This window comes from Pterocles gutturalis, unplaced genomic scaffold (assembly GCF_000699245.1).
Source record: "Pterocles gutturalis isolate BGI_N339 unplaced genomic scaffold, ASM69924v1 scaffold40906, whole genome shotgun sequence".
In the NCBI taxonomy this organism is placed as follows: Eukaryota; Metazoa; Chordata; class Aves; order Pterocliformes; family Pteroclidae; genus Pterocles; species Pterocles gutturalis.
In genome coordinates, this window is record NW_010106947.1 from 7,540 (window position 1) to 25,633 (window position 18,094).

The window sequence follows — 18,094 nt, forward strand, 5'->3', positions numbered from 1 at the left end:
AAACTTAATTTTTGACTGAGGTTGTTTTACTGTTTCACTTTTATGAAACTGTTCATATTCCTTGTAATCTTTTCAGATTGAGCTTTAACTACTGGGCAATTGTCTTCATTTTACAGGAAACTGTAAGGGGAAAAAGTAGTAACTGCTTATAAAGATAACTGTTTCAAAGCAGTAATTCCTGATTTATTTGTGATAGCCATTTGTTGTGTAGCAAAGCTGATGTTACACAGCTCTACTTCCAGGACTATAATAATTGACAATAACTCTTAAAGTAAATTCTAAGACATCAAGTGTTCTCATATATTAATTACATGCAATTATGCTGTCTGCTGACAAGAAAGTAATGCCGATGTGATCATGTTGGTCAATGTGAGTTTGTCAGTATTATGCATGTTTGGGCTCAGTCCCGAGGACAAGCAACTGCAGCTCATCCACTTGCAGCACAGCGGCTGAATGGTTGTAACGGTATGTTTCTGCTGCTATCTAGCATCTGCTGTGCAGCACTGTCATTTGCCATCTGCTGCTTTCATGGAGTTTGCAAAAGGAGAGTTGTTGCAGTTGTTTCTCTGCAGGAAAGGCCCTCGGTGTCCTGCTGGCCAGCAAATAGGACATGTGCCAGTGGCGAGTCCTGGCAACAAAGACAGCAATGGCAGCCCCGGCTATACGAACAGGAGGAGCAGAGATACAGCTCGAAGGGACTCATTATCCCCCTCTACTAGTACTCATAAGACCACTTCTAGCTTTCTGAATCCAATGTTGGGAGTCCAAAAACCATAGAGAAGTTGATGAACCAGAGGGAGCTCAGATGAAGCCACTGAGGTGGTGGGGGGCTGGTATACCTCTCCTATGAGGAGAAGCTGGGGGACGTGGGCTTGTTCAGCCTGGAGCAGAGATGGCTTTGAGAGGATCTAACAGCAGCCTCCAGTGCCTGCAGGGATGTCCTCAAGGAGAGAGAGATGAGCTCTTCACAGTGGTGTAGCATAGGAGGGCAAGAGACAGCGGGCTTAAGCTGAAACAGCAGATGTTCAGACTGAGTATTTTTCCCTGTAAGGACAGTCAGGGAGAGGCATAAATTGCCCAGAGAGGCAGCCTGTGTGCAGTCTCTGCCCTTGGAGGTTTTTAACCCCAACTGGGTAAAGCCACGAGCAACCCGGCCTGATGACCAGGCAACTCATGGGGTCAGCTAACATGAAGCAGCTGTAGATACCGCAATGACATTTCTGCTAGTTGAGTGCTGAGCTTTTTTTTCTGAACTTTTTATAGCACTCAACACTTGGGGCTCTACTTTTGAAACCCTGTTTGCTCCTCCATTTGAGGTCTTGGTAGGCTGCTGAAATTGGGGTGCAAGGCACAAAAGATGGCATTCTGGTTCGCAGTAAGTTTCCTTTGAGCTGGTAATATGCAGTATAAACCTGTGACATTTCTATGGGATTATGCAGTTAGAGAGACTTTCTTCAACAGGAGGCATGGCACTGAAATTTAACTTTGTATGATAATTAAAGATGTGATTTACCTTCCATGTCAGAAGAATATGGTAAGGTGGTATTCTGCCCACATTGAAGTCTGGACCATGGTATCCTGCTGACTTGAAATCCTTTTGGAGGTATATGCATTGTATGTCTGTTGTTTCTACCTCAGACTGTTAAACAGACTTGTTACACTCTAGGAAACAGCTAACATGTTCTAGTTGAAGGATGATTTTGTTTCACTGACATTCAAAATTCTTTTTTTTTGGTGTCAGGTGCCTTATTCTGCAAGATGCCAGGCACTGTCAGGGAGCTTTTGAGTGCCTTTAACTGCTTCTGGGAAGAGATGGTACTTGGCACTTTGCATGTTAGGTCATGGAGAGAATTTAGAACAAATTAAATTGCAAATATATCCAGTATTAGTTACCATATTTTTTTTGTTTGCATTTTAAAATAATTCAATGCTAACTCTCAGAAACAAATGCTATGAGTGATAGGGCAGGACTCATACAAAGCAAATATTTTTCATGTTATCCTGTGCATATTAATATAAAAAAACAAATTAGAAATTCAGTACCTATTTTGCCATGACAGAAAGTGTATGTTCTAAAAATAGTTATGAATACTTTTTCATCTTCAGAGTGCTTTTAAATCAATGTGTTAGTCCTGGTCCCTTAGCATGGCTGAGCAATGTGCAGGCTGTTTTTTTGAGTGTTATCCTCACATGGATCATGTGTGTCAGGGATAGATTGGACTGTTGGGATCACAGTGTAGGGATAACATGTAGATGACACTGTCTTGGGGAATTATTAAAGTGGACTCAATTGAAAATAAATTTGCAGAGAAAAGCTCATCTTTTAAAGAATGAATTTGAGTTTATAGCAAAAAAAATTCAATGTGAGCAAAACATTGAGATAATTTGAAAGCAGTACTTCTTTCCTTCTCATCTGGAACAGGAACGTAAGTGAATGAGCATTAAAACCAGCTTCTTTGTTTTAATTGTAGCTCCTGTCACAACAGGTAAATAATTAATGGGGGCTGTGTAATTAATTCTCACATATCCAGTTATTTTTCTGATTGAATAAGGATTAGTGAGAGACGCTTCTACTCAAGAAAGACGTAGCCACTGGGGTGTGTACCTAGAGCAATTGGCATTGCTGAGACAGGACACAAGAATGACTCTGACTGTGGTGGAGGCTAGAGAATCTGTTGAACCAAATCTGGCTCTCAGTTTATTTGTATGAGTGATAACAGGGACTTGCTGTCTAGGGCTGGAAGAAAGTGTTTTCTTAAAGGTGCTTGGAAGCAACCTCCTGCTCTCTTACGTTAGGTGATGCCAACATGATTCACATCTCCTGACCCTCTGTCTGCCTCTAAAGTAGTCATTAGGCATTCCTTATTAATCTTGAAGACAACAAATGCTGAGGTGATTAGTAAGCTTGGAAGACTGAGCAGATGCTTTGCACCATGGTCCTGGTGCTTACACTGCTCACAGCAAAGTGCTGACTGCAAGCTGTATGCTCAGCTCAATTCATGTGATTTATCATGTATGAATACTGGAATTTTCCTCCTGTCAAGTCTTCGCTAAAGTGTGACACCATCTTCCTGCAGTGGAAGGACCTGATTCTCCTTGTCTCCTCACTGAGTTGCTCTTGCTACAAGTCTAGACATCACTAGAGCTCATCCTGCTTTAATCTGCTGTAATTAAGGGAGCCACGTCCACCATGCTCACACGTTGTAAACCATGCTTGATACCAGATCAATGGCACTGTTTTCCTTTGCAGTGACAGCTTCTGTGGCTGGAATATTTAATTTAACTTTGTATCCTTTTCAAAATAGTCCAGATAGCTTTATGATGGACTCTGCTTTCTTTAATTGGTGTGTGCACATTTTTACAGTGTCCTTCAGAAGCATATAATCCAAAGGGAAAACAAGTGACAATATACTGGAAGCTGGGAAAAAGAGAAGAGAAATCCTAGCTTCTAAAGGGAGCCTTTATAAAGTTCCTAGTTGGAAATAAAGTATTTGAAAGAAAAACCACTGGTATGTTTTATCCTGTTGACACAGATAATGCTTTTTGCTGGCTAGCTAAGCAGTGTTCAGAGCAGATTGGTGTTGTTAGTTTGAATTTATTTTAAAAATAGTGATAAGAAAAAGATTCCTATGATGAAGTATATTATGTGTATGACTATCACATTTCTTTATTAGGTGACTATAAATTAATACTGGGGTGTGTTAGAGAGAAAGATTGTATCTAAAGAGATTTCTTATTTAACTTCGGGCAAGTATTTACTCTTTCTGTGCCTCAATTTCCCATCTGTATAATGGAGATAACAGGTTTTTGGGTTTTTTAAAATCCTTTAAACCATGTGTCAGTGCTGTTCAAATTTTTAACTTCTCAGAGCAAAGATGTTTTCATAATGTTACATTCAGCATTTTGAGCAATGACAGCTAAATCTTGTCTGGGACTGCGTTTGTGACCATAATTTAAGATAATTTGATTTCAAGTGAGATTAAAGTGTGCATTTTGGCTTAATTGCAGCTAGTCGGAATAAAGCAGAAGACTTCCAGGTAATTCCAAATTAAAACTTTATCAACAGGAAAATAAGGATGAAAACTTTTAAAAATTGTTAATCAGTAGGGAATTTATTTTGGGACATAAAGCCTTCGTGACCTGTCTCCTGCTTTTCTGTTTCACAGATATTCCAAGCAGGGCTGTGCTACTGACCTTTACGAGGCAATAGAGAAATGCCCGGTTTTCATTTTTCAGCCCCACTGCATGCTTCTGATATATCACATGATGATTTACACATCCCAAATGTACAAACTAGATAAAAATTTTACAGCCTTAACCTCATCTCCTCCAAACACTCTTTTCAAACACTGCACACATTTAATGTAGCCATTGTGGACATGAACTATTTTTCACTCTTATTTCAGTTCTTGAAGGGAGTTACCTCTTTTCCTTTAAATGTCACCGGTATTTCCCTTGGAGCCTCTTCACATCTTGCTGAGGAACTCTGCACAATCCGTCATAACGTTGATACAAAAATTAATGAAAAGTCACTTAAATTCATAAATAGCTATTAAAAATCTGTTGTGCAAAATTTGCAAAGCAGAAGCAGATGTGCATACCCAGTCTTTAAAAACATAGAAGAAACGTTGTCTTGAAAGCCTGTTTGTGTATTAGACTACAATAAATCGAATGTAATGCAGCAGAGTGTGGTATACACTGCATAAATAACCCTTGCAACACCTTGGGTGTACAGCCTGAAGTTGCAAAGGCACTTTTCAGATAGTTGTTTCAACAAGGAGACCTGGCAAAATAATTGCACTTATATGACTTTCCGTTACTTAAGATACAGAAAAACATTCTCCTCAATTTTTTTTTGTTCAAGAAATTAATTTATACAGCAGAATTCTTTTTAATCTGTTGCAAAAGTTTGGCTTTTAAAATCTTACTATAATTACTATAATTTTCCTTAAAAAATGGACAACATACATCAAGGGCTGCTAGGTCAGCTTTGCATATGGACTTAAATGTATTGCAAGCATTTTTCCTATTAGGCATTATTAACTTACAGGTTAATAATGCCCATCCTCTTGATTTTGCTTCTGAGAGTGGTGTGAGGACTTTGCTTCTCTGTCATTTCTAAGTGAATATATTTCTGGGCATCTTCCATTGGAGGATGATATGCCACAATGGTGAGGATTCCCAAATCCCCTGGTGATAAGTTATGTGGAATCCCAACCCAGACCCCTGTCCCGTCAGGGAGATAAATCATGTTTCTGGATTCAGCTTCCCCAGGACACTGAGGAGGAGGTGGAATCTACCGTTGGTGCAGGGGTTTAGAGATCTCACTCTGGGTGACATTTTCTTGTCACCACCAAAGAAAATATGTGCTGTAGGCTGCTTTATACAGAGCAAATCACTTCATGCCTAAATATATCTTGCAGGGTTGTTCCTTCATTTAGTCCAAAGGGCGTCATTCTATAAAAGTAATTTGTTCTCTGTACATTTGTCAAAGTTGAAGATCTGTGTTTTCTTTATGAAACAAATAAAATCTCAGCTCTTACTCATATCCTGTAGTTAAAGAGGAATAAATTTTGAATAATTCTGGTAACTATTAAGTAATAACAGCACATCACTCCTGCGAGATACTACATTTGAAGAGACAAGAAATATGCTGAAAAAGAGATGTCAGGACAGATCTTAGCCTACCATGAGATTAGACCAGGTGATGTAACTGGAAAAGATGGGGAAAGGTTTGGCACACTGACTGCTAGGCAGGTGTCTGAAAACTGTAAATGCTTATATACTTGAAGTACATACACTAGTATCAGCTTCCTTTTCCTTTGAGCTAAGAACTGCAGATAGTCATTAGGATGCAACTAATTTAGGATACACAACCTGATTTATAATTAAAGTTGTTGGTTTACAAATGTCGTAAAAGGAAATGTTACATGGCCCAGAGGACTGGCGATACTAGTGGATTTTAATAATACTTAGAACTCTGCCCTGGGGGTGGGGGGTCTAAGCTATACACACAGGACTCCTATTATTTAGGAGATGTTACAGTGTGCTGGCAGTACAAACGTAATCTAAACAAAAACCACATAATTCATGTGATTTCAAAACTGAGATGAATACATCTAAATTAGAAAAGGACAAATGTTTATATCAAATGGCCTTAGACATCCCACTCTTCTCAAATTAAAGCTATTTATTGTTAGAAACCAGATGAACTAAGAGTAGATAGTGAGCAGTTTGAAGTTACGATGTACAATAACATCTTGTAGAAGTCTATTTATAAAGTAGAAGACATTCTGGGCGTGATTCATTGACTAAATGTAGGTGTTTGCCATTATTTTAGGTGCTGTGGGGTATCTTGTGTGGCCTCTATCAAACCTTCAAAAATGTGTAGGTCTCCCTTAAGTCCCATATCCTGGCAGATGTAACTATTAGTTCTTTTGTAATGTCTTGGATGCCTTATGAAAACTTAAGTAGCATTAAAGTTCTATGTTTAGTCAGCTGAATTGAGCTCTTTATATATGTGAGGAATTATGATAGATGATTTTGCGTTTAATGGGAAAAGTTTTTACATTTCCTTACAATTTTATTCTTTCCAAGAAGTGAAGTTCTGGACCCTATGTCAACTCAAAGACATATATGCTTATTTTAAAGGCAAAAGCAAATTTAAAACCTCTGTTCTTATTGCAGTTTGATGCCTAGAGTTAACATGAAACAAACTGGATCTCCCCTATTCTTAGGAATCACCAGCCTAGTGATTGCGTTTTTCCCTGAGTAATCCCTGTGCGAATCTAGGAAGTGAGGTTTCAATAATGTGATGGGGCACACAAAACGATCATAGTCTTGCTTCAGACAACTTGGCTTTGCCTGCAGAATTGGCTGCTATTGAAAACACTACAAGGGGAAAAAAAAAGAACATTGCCTGTTTTTGATAGCTCAGCTGAGCTTCCTGTGTCAGTAGTTTGGAGCAGAATCTTTTACACGTATGCTGAACACAGGTGATCAGGTCCTCACCAAGAGGTGGTAATTACAATGATATTTCCAAGCATCATTTGTCAGAGGAGACCCTCACTTTAACAAGGAAAGAAAATGCTTAATTAAAATTGAATAAAACAGTGATTATAGGTGAACAAGTGTGAGGAATTCTTTTTAACAATAATTGTAATTTTTATTTTATGGAATCTTGAAAGATAAGCAGGCCCTGTATGGCACTGTGAGAGAAGTGTAGTATGAATTTTACAGTTGTGTCAAAACCATATGTAAAGTCATAAAATTTTATTATCGTATTTATATAAAAACCATTAAAAATGGTAATATAAAAATACTGTCTGGATTCCCAGGGTGATATAAATTCACCATCATAATGAAGTAAGATCAAAGTCCTTTATACAGTAATTAGATCCTGTACTAGGCTCACTTACAAGCCAAATGATTCATCTAATTTACTTTCAGCACTAGCCTGTATGCATCAAAACCTTTTTTATTGAGAGAATAAATGTTGCTTTCCCTATCATCTTAAACTATGCTTTGTAATTCTGAACTGCCACCTTGCTTTCTGTCCAAAAGATTGTTTAAGGAAATGATCTTACTCACACTAGAAACGTGCTAAACCAATTGAAAGTGGCAAATTCTGCTTCCATCCACAGTATGAGTTCTGGAATTGCATACTGGATTGTCCCATCCCTTTATTTTTTGACATTTACATATTCTTAATAGGTATCCTAGAAAAAAAGGTATTTTTCTATGCCAAATGAATCAGATGCTGGCCACCGTGCAACCATTGTTTCCACAATTTACTTTTAGGAAGGAGTGGATGGCTTGTAACTGCTTTTGCATGCTCTTAAAGTAAATGGATTATTTTGATGTTTTAATCACATCATTCCTCTTCTATTTTTTTCTGAAGAGCCTATAATTTGTGATTTTCTTTATGGTAACAGATTCCTATCTAATTTCTCCAGCTAGTAATGTACAAAATATTTAGAAATACTGTATTAGTTTCATGACATTTTGTAGTTGGTTCACAGTTTTCAGGAACTACTGAGAAGAAAATGAGGAAGGTCCTCATTTTGAGGAAAATGAGGAAGGTACTAGCATGTTATTACAGGATGAAGTAATCCATTTCTGCACCATTTCAGTGAAATACTTAATTTGTACTTTGAACCTATGCTTAAAGACTTGGGTAATTTTCAATCTGGCTCACAAGGACAGGATCTCTTCTCTATATGTCTTTGAGACACATTTTCAAAGGATAATAATAGACCTTATATAGTACTTTTGTCATAGATCCCAAAGTGCTTTGTAGTGGAAGCCCATAGCAATAGTTTAATTCTATGGTTGTTATGCTTCAATTTCCTTCTATAATATGCATACTTAATTTCTCTCCAGTGTGGTCTAGAATAAAAATGGCATTGTAAGAAAAAGTAACCAAAAGGAACTATGAAACAAAAAAAACCCCATTAGAGTTAAGAAATGTGATTTGTCCTCTTGAAGTGGATTAAATGGTAGTAACACTGCAGATCTCTTTCCAAAAGGAAAGCAAATTGAGACTAATGAATTTTTAGAATTTCATTCAGTATATTAGTAGAAGGTTGGTAAATAGCAGGAGCTCAAAATAACTAATGGCTTCACCTGGGAACAGCAGAGTGTGCTGGGATGAATTTTGATTTATTTTGTATCAATACTGTTTAGTGAAGTGCCTCGGTGAAACCAAGGATGACTTTTTACTACTTATGGATTGCAAGCTAGTGGCCATTAGGAAACCCTGTCTATGGTCGTTGGGGTCACGCATGAGGCAGTGTGGGAGTGCAGTGGCCTCTGCATTTGGAAGTGCTGGGCATGTGTACAGATCTGGAATATTACTTTTTTTCTGGGCAGCTGAATGAAAATTTTGATTAGAGGTTCATGGTGAAAAAAAAAAAGAATGGAAATGCCAGCTTCTCAGAAGGGAATAGCAAATAGTTGATTTTGATGAACAGAAGTTGACTCACTTTTTCACTGCCATCTTCAATTTTAATTATTCCATTGAAAAATCAAAATGAAAACAAAATAAAGATTCAGAGAAAGAGTTTAATGTGAGGCAAATTTGAAAAGATTGGACTATTTATGCAGATGTATAACCTGAAGGTTATAAAGAAGATTATTTTGAAGATTTTATTTGTCTTTTCTCAAAATAAAAGAGAAAACAAAGGAAATATTGAATAAGCTGGAACTGGAAATGTAATTTTTAAATATGATAATTAACCTGTGGAAGTCTCCAAATGTAGTAAAGTATGCACTATAGAGACAATGAGTTCAGGGAATTTTTTTAACAAGCAGGTGTTTCTATATGTAGGAAAACTGTCTCCTGATCTGGTACTTCCACCCATTTCAGTCAATAAGACAAACATTTACTGTAGCAGTTAGGGAGCTTCCTCAAAACCATGTTTTTTTCATTATTTTCCATCAAATTTTGTAGTTTTGCTGTCGCATCTCCTGACGATCACTGCTGAGACAAGATTTCAGAGCAGCTGAATAGCAATCTGATGCAGTCTGACATTTTCTCTCCTTGTGATGATGATGATGGTCATTTCTATTATCTTGTGAAAGCTCAACATATATAAGTATAGAGAAAGGGGTAGGGAGTAACTCCACAGAAGGTATTCAAAAGACTGGGATCATTTATACAGTAGTAAATGAAAAGGTAATGGTGAAATATATACAGAGTTAATGTTAGGTGTGTGCTTATGTTTATAATTTGTTTCAATAGGAGAGGCAGGAATAAATCAGTAAAAATACAGATTGAGTATTCTGTGCAACTTCTACAAGCACATCACTGAAGCCAAGAGCTTTGTAGAAATACAGAAAAAAATAGTTTGTGTGTGTTTGTATAACAGGAATTTAAATAGAGATTTTTGATTTAAAGAAAAACCATCATGCTTCAAGCAAAATTTCACCTCTTATTGGTGAGGCTCAGGAAGAAACTTCCCCAATAGGTACATTATGCTTGTTTGTTTTAGGAGATTACTTGACTTTCTCTAATTTTCTCAGTATCTCATAGTGTCTATTATTACAGAGAAAATTCCCAACTAAGACAGACCAGCAGCTTGGTCGAGCTTGGGCATATCCATTTTTCTATTCTGAGATAATCTAATTTTCTGCTGGTACTGTGTGTAACTCAATTCAAAGCTAAAATGTTTTTAGAAGTAGTGGCACATCCTCGAGCCAGGTCATTGACCGGAATTTCATAGTATAATTTATGTTGCTTGGAGTCAGTATGTTGGGTCCAGATTGAACAGCCAGTCCTCCAGGGCAGACGACAAGACCAGTCTAAGACAATGAGCAAAATCTTAGGCCAAATACTAATATTTAACTCCCATTAACGATAATGAGATAAGGCTTGCATACGTAGCAGTACAGTACACCAGTGATCAGTTCAGCATACCCTATTTTCAGTTGATGGCGCCAGGGCAACTGACTTACTGTAATTTTATAATACACTTTAGAGACAGCTCAACTATACTATTTTACACAGCTTTGTGGGATGTTACATAGTTATGTAACAGTATTTGGTCATTTGTATGAATAGCCCAGGGTTTTCTGATACTGTCCTGTTCCCGTACTTTCAGGTCCTCAGCAATCTTACAGTCTCAGGTGCCCCTGCTAGACTGCTCACATTTACACACAGACTTCCAAAGCTATTCGCGGTTCACTCTACAGAAGAATAATACTTAAAAGTCGGCATATATGTTTCTGTATACATATGAATATGATAATGTCTTAGCTCCTTACTATTAATATCCAGTTCTGACCATGTTATTGGTATGGGTTGTAATTTCATTCTTTTTGCGTTATAATGAGTATTATGGAAGATATTACAGTCCTGTGTTACCCAGACGTAGTGGCAATGAGTCAGGATTTGGCACAATGTCTTCTGAGTCAGGATATTAGGGGGCATTGTGTACCAGAGGTACTTTCTTTTGGCTTAACCACAAATCTGACCATCTGTGGTCATAAAAGATCCTGGGAATATTTTTGTAATAACCTAGTTTAGTGACCAAATTTGATTATGAGTAATGGCATTTGAATGAACTTTCACAAATTATTACTATTACTTCTTTTATAAAATGTGCTTTGTCATGTTGTTATACTGTCCTGTTTATATAAGTAATTTTATGCATTTTCATCTGCTATTAATCATATTGAAGGTCCAAATGAAACAGATAGTTTGCAAAGCTGTGGAACGCTTTGTGGATCCCTTGTGAACATCGATGGTTATAACTATGCCTGTGTGGACAGACAGTTCAGACGCTGCCTTGAGATGATCAGAGGTTATTGTCTGCAAACAACAGATGAATGGTGACTTCTGTTCCCCTGTTAAACCTCTTGGGCATGAAAGTCGCTATTCACACTGTTCTTCCAAATATAAAAGCCTACAAGCAATCTAAACAAAAAATGAGAAGTTTGGTGATCCAGTGGGAGCTTATCAATGTTATAAAGCATGCTGAACACATATTAAAATAATAGGCTTGTAGTGCCCTTAGGAAACAAGTAACTGGCCTTCATTTCTGTTAGAATTCATAATAAATTTTAAGGTGTTTGACTGTTTCACTGAAATTTTATGTATTTCAATACAGTGGAGGAACTGTGTTGTTAATTCATATATTAATTTCTTTTGAAAACTCTGGCTGGATATTTGTAATTCACATGCATGTGATTCATACTTCTTTTTCTTCTCTTACAGCTGAGAGCAGTACAAACATATCTGATAAATTTTGTAAATCTACAATGTGATATAGGGATTAAATACAGATGAGATTTAACAGAGCATGTCTCCCCTAAAATAAGACAGAGGAAAATGTTGAATAACCATCCCATAATTACTTTTGTAGGTTATCCTTAAAATGGTAAATAACAAACTGGAGGGGGATTTGATACACATTTGTATCCAGGGACTTCCATCATTGATATTTTTTCGTCCCTTCAGAAATACCTTCAGCCTTATCACCTCTGTAAATCAAAACCTTTTGAATTTCTGTGATGGAGACTTGAAGTAACAATGGGATATATCACAGAGGTGGGACATCTACTAGCAGGGGACATCTACTAGCAGTTTAGATCACTCTAAGAGGGAGTTTTTTTTTTTTTTAAAGATGGGTGAATGTAGAAGCCTAAAATGGTAAGGCTTTGCGCTCCTTTGAAGGCAACAAAAAAGAATTATTCCTTTGTATATTCTGGCAGTGCCCAGTAGCTATAATGAGGAAAGTGTTTTGATGGGAAAAAAACCCCAAACCTACAAACCCCCCTCCACCAGCTACTGAAGTGTCATCTGACTGCAGGGCTTTACATTGCTTATTGAAAGCCAAAGTCCTGACTTTGAGTCCCAGTAGCCTGTTCTTCAGGCTGATAAGGACTGGATCCCTTGCAGAGGCAGTGAACAGAGGGAGTATAAAAGCAGAAGCCTGGTTTGTGGGTAGGTCAACAATGGAAGGGGTGCACCTGTGGCTGGGTGCGTGCACACAGCAGACTGCATGGGATGTGCAAAAGTCAGGGAAATTATAACGTGTTCTGGTTTCCAGCAGGGAAGAGGAGACAGGCAAGTGTAAATCCCACAAGTAGTGGGCTGGAATAGTGAGCTGAAAGCATTAAGGACTTAAAATGACAGGCAAAAGTGGCTTCTAAAGTTATTCACAACCACCATGGGTAGGTATCCAGTGAAAAAGCAACTCTCATTGACTTGGAAAAGTACTGGGCAAATAGACAACAAAGGGAAAATGCAATAGAGTAGCAATACTATGTTGTTGGTTAACAGTGTCTTATTGTCCTATAGGTTTGAAGTTTGAGGAAATGCAAGAAAAGTTTGGAGAGGAATTCTTCAATATCTGCTTTGATGAGAATGAAAGAGTTCTTCGAGCTGTAGGTGGGACCCTTCAAGACTTCTTCAATGGCTTTGATGCTTTGCTGGAGCACATTAGAACTTCATTTGGAAGACAGGCCACCCTGGAATCCCCTTCTTTCCTATGCAAAGAGCTCCCTGAAGGCAAACTCATGCTTCATTACTTTCACCCACATCAGATTGTGGGATTTGCAATGATGGGAATGATAAAAGCAGCAGCAAAGAAGATTTACCACTTGGAAGTGGAAGTAGAACAGATCACTAATGATAAGTTGTGTTCAGAGGGGACGAACCCAGGTAACTGCAGCTGTCTGACTTTCCTTATCAAAGAACGTGAAAATGCAAATATCACAAAAGCACTTCCACCGGGAACTTCCCAGTCCCCCTTAGACCTGAGGATTAGCATCAGCACCTTCTGCAGAGCTTTCCCCTTTCACCTGATGTTTGATCCAAACATGCTGGTTCTCCAGCTTGGAGAAGGTCTTAGGAAGCAGCTCAGATGTGACACTCATAAAACTCTGAAATTCCAAGACTGCTTTGACATAGTGTCTCCTAAAATCAGTGCCACATTTGAACGAGTTCTCCTGAGATTATCTACTCCCTTTGTCATTCGGACCAAACCTGAGGATTCTGTCTCTGAAAATAAAGATAAGGTAAGAACATTAATTGGAAGGGAATGTGTGTATATGTGTGCTATGGGAGAGGATTATTTATTCAGAGAGATGCAGCTCAAGCCTGTGTGCTCTGGAAAGCTCATGTATGCCCTGCAAACAGGGGATAATTGGTATTTCCCAGCCACCTGAATGTTTTCCTAAATTATTTATAAGCTTTGCCTGTGATGTTGTAGCAAATCGTGACATTGCCATTCAGAAAATTCTGTGCTGTGGAGTTGAATAGCACGGTTTAAATCGAAAGGGTGGAGAATTTTACAAAATGCCCATATCTAATGCTTAATTTCACTCCAGCTATATTATGACAACAATAATAGTTATTAGGCCATTTACTAGGGAATAGCTTTCTGTATGTTTTCTGAAAGATTCTTACTGCATGGTTCACACTGCCACTTTATTATATTGTACTTCCCTCTGTGTTTCTTCTTATCTCTCGCCCTGCACTCAAGGGAACCAGAGCTGTAAGTGGTACCAAGTATCACTTATGACAGTTTTAATTCTTTGCAGTCATTTAAATAGGCATTTGTCCTCCTATACTGCTTCTTCCCTCAGTGTTTAGAGAAGAGCTACCTTAACTAGTGAGCCCTATGTTGAATCCAGTGTGTCCCATGTGAGTAAGGTGAGAACATGTCTTCCAGGATGGACCTCTCCAAAGGCTGGATGGAATTTGTCTCATTGCATATCCTTGAATTATGGGAAAACTTTTTGGCGTGAAGTTAGGTTCTGCCTTTATGAACCAAAGTACTTGTACTTAATGCTTACGTTGAAAGCCTGTGCGTGGGTGCCTTGGAAATACTGCTGCCCTGTGAAAAAATTATTGAGACAGCACCCAAGAATAGTCAGTCTCAGTCACATTGGATACTCAGACACCTAAGTTCTGTCTATGGTTGCCACATTTACAGTTTAGGTGGTCTGCTGAGAAACTCTACCTCTGTTTTGCTACCTGCACTGGGCCAGAGTTTCAGAAAGACTCCCATGGTAACTGCATATCAAGTTCTAGGTTCTTTTCAAAATATAGCCCCTTCTGACAGCAGCAATGTTTCTAGCTCCTCTACTGCAGTGCTCTTTGGCACCAATAAACAGTTTCTGCTACATTTTCCCCTGGAAACAATGTGTTCCCCCAAGAGTAGCAAATTAGTGCTTCTCATTTGATGTAATTCAACCTATTTAAAACCAAAAGGGAGTTGATTTTTCAGAATCTGTCCTCGAAGCCACCCTAGTCTTTAATTATGGAAAGGAAATGTTGTGTGAAAAGTTTGGAGGTGTTGAATCTGAGCTACCTTTTTGCACAATCTTTCTCCTTTGAGAGAGGCCTGTGCCATGCTCCTTCCTCCCTCGGAGCCTGCCCATCCCTCTCAGGCACCTTCCCCTGCCCTGGGGCAGAGTCACAGCTCTTCGACCATCTTCTGCTTTTCATGAATCTGCTGGAAATCACTCTGAAAAGGAAGAAGGTGTGGGGGGTGGCACTGTTTTTCCTATGTAATTACAAGTTAAACAAACAAACCGAACATTCTCTGACTTGGGCAGGTTTCATATGCTTGTGGCTTGCTCATAGGAGAGGTGTCACGGAGTGAAGCTTGCTGGGGGAAGGTTTTAGCAGCCACTTTGGGAAGCAGCTCTGATTTCAAAAGTTCAATCTGTACCATCAAGCTCTGCAGCTTTGAGTGCATCCTTGCATCATGGCTGTGGTTTGTACCATTTGTGGGTGATGAATCCAATCAGCGGTGGGCCGAGCTGCCACTGAGTGAATCTCTCTGTCTTAAAGTCATGTGTAGAGTCAGACCCTGAACGACAAATGTCAGCACCAGCAGTGTAGTAGCAATTCATATTTTCTTGAGAAGCAGCTAAAGGGAATGACAGTAAAGGAAATCCTTTGTCTGCAGCAAAGAGAAAAATTGTGTCTTGAACAGTAAGGTGTAAATGCGAGAGAAAATGCAAAGTGCAAAGGACCTGAAGTAAATGTTGTGCTGCAGGCATGGGGAATAATTTGAGAATGTCAGTTTAGCTGAAGAGGTATTTTCTTCTGACTCACGCATTTTATAAGCACTTTCCAGAAGTTTCTGTTTGTGAGTAGTTAAATGAAGCTCAACATGTTGTGCATTTTGGAAGATACTCCCTTTTTTAAAAAAAATGAAAGGTTGCACAGATTCAGAGGTTGTGGTTGTCTTGCTTACATAGATTTGGAGAGGAGTGACATGTCATGCTCAGGATCTTAATATCTCATGGGTAAAAAAAAATAGTCTGAGCCTTGGGAACTATATGCTGTATTAAGTTTCCCACAGCTAATGTCACTCAGTGTAGCTCATTTTGGAATTATTTTCAATTTGACAACAATTGTTTGGAAGTTGAATATTGGGGCAGGTAGATGAGTGCTGTGAGCATGACCCTGCTTAAAAGTCAGCAGTAACTGACTTAGGTATTTCCCTATTTCTCTGTCACATGCCTTTATTCAGTTCACACTGGAATTGCATCCCACTTAACAGCTATTTGTCTGTTTTTTAGAAAAAATCTGACTCCGCAATAACCTCAACATTTTTCAGACTTGGTTACTTTAAATGGCAGTTGAAGGAATGTGACCAAGACAACTCTGCTACAGTTTTGAAGCTGTTCAAATGTCTCAGTGGTTCCTCAAGAAGAAAAAAATGTTTTAAAAGGCTTTGCGATGAAGAGAGGACCTTTCAGCCTCTCTTCAAAGCACTTTTTTCTTCAATATCTAAATTAGATCTTTTTTCAGGCTTACAGTGAGAAAGACAGAATAACAAAACAGTTTTCATGTAGTCCTGACACCAGCTCTGTGTTCAGATGAAAGTAAGTCACAAATCATGATCTAGTACCCAGAAGCAAATTAAAGAAAACTCCTGTCCTGACTTTCAGGGTGCTTAGTGCTTGTCCCATTTATGCAAAAGCTTGTTTGTGCACTTCCATTTACTGGGATTTGAATCACTGAAATAAATGGCTTGGCTTTATAAAACTATCCTAAATTTCTGACAAGGCCTACGAGGTCTGAGTGACAAATAGCACTTCCTGCAGAGATGTACGTATACCTTTGCAGAAGCCCAGTGTCATGCATCGTTGCATAAATATCTCAGCAAAGTTTTGTTAATTTTATATGTCACCAGCTGTTCCCTGGAGCTCTGAGCATTTACAGGGTCCCATTGTTGTAGGGACCAAAAAGGAAAAAAGAACTTTCCATGTGAGGAACACGGACTCTATAGCTTTACTCCTGATTTCCAACACCATCTGCACTCCTGGTTCATAATATAATGTTTTGATGTTTCCTCGGCTGATATTGGTCTCCGTTATACAGTGGACAATCCAAACATTTATTCTTCAAAATAGTAAGCAATTGTATAAATTTATTAGGTCAGCAGTCTCACTGACTTTACTTGAACTTATTGTAAGTTTGCAACTAAACACACTTGTAAGTCTGTGGAGAATAAGAACCGAATTACACAAACTAATCCACAATAAGACAAAATGGGATGTTTGACTTCCATCCTTTCTTCCCTCTCTATTTCTGTCCTTCCATTTTATTTTCTGCAGTGATCAAGTTATCCACACAGATGCTTTGGATTTTTCTTGATTGTTCTGCACATTCAAGATTGTCTGTATGAACAATTATGACTGCCTTTAGATCAGCATACAGCTCTTTAGATGTATAAAAGCTGAATGTGATCAGCCTCTGAGGCTTCCAGTTTTCCCATGCAGCTAAATACTTGTTATTGGTTGTTGTTTATAGTATGGTACTACCCATCTGCTGAAGGGAGTATTAGGGCCCTGTTGCTCTACTTCTCGTACAAATATTCTGTTGTTTTTCACATTTCACACTAATTTTTATTCAGGGCACCATGAACGTGCTGGCATGTGAGGGAGCTGGTGGTTGTGTACTGAGATGCGGGGCGGCAGGACCTGCGTTCCTCGAGGCATCCCCCAGTCCTTGGTGGTGGGTCCTCCTGGCCAAGCCACCGTCTGTGAAGCACCACCACTCCCTCCCTCGCAGCACCTCCAGGTGTTCGTGCAAAGCAGATGGGATGTTTGCACCCAAGTCTCTCCCTGACTCTCTCACCTGTGCAGAGAGTGCAGTTATGTGACTGTTCCAGTGTTTGTCGCGACCCAGCTCATAGAACCACCCTGGGTGGGACGAGTGGGGTTCGTGGAGGTTCTATACATATATTCCCTTGTGGCAAATTAAGGTGAGACAGCACCAAAGAATTGCATACTGGCTTATAACTTTAATGCATACAATTGTTTAGGGAAAAGGGAAAATGTGGGGTATACAATAGAATAAAGGGAAAAGGAAAATTACTTGGTAAAGACAGTACATGAATATTTTCCCATCCACTAATAATACTAAATCTTATAGCAATGGGGTAAGAATAGCATAACTACCAGTATTACTAAGGTTAGTAATAAGCACCACTGAAATAAGCAATCTGCATGAAAACCTACTAAACAAGCCCCCAAAAGGAGCTGGCACTAAACAGAATTATAAAAGAAAACAAGTTACTTGATAAAGACAATTCATTACAACATTACCAACCACCAACAACACCAA

General features: G+C 38.7%; 1 protein-coding gene across 1 annotated transcript in view; it reads left to right on the forward strand.

Annotated features, from left to right (window-relative positions):
- The window catches only part of GUCY1A2 (guanylate cyclase 1, soluble, alpha 2), a gene marked incomplete at its 3' end in the record, with an annotated part of 20,604 nt that extends 7,083 nt beyond the window's left edge, over positions 1 to 13,521 (forward strand). Inside the window, exon 4 of the mRNA XM_010087938.1 lies at positions 12,803 to 13,521. Coding sequence (XP_010086240.1) covers positions 12,803 to 13,521 — 719 coding nt within the window. The remainder of the gene's footprint in view (positions 1 to 12,802) is intronic.
- Positions 13,522 to 18,094: the final 4,573 nt, after the last annotated feature.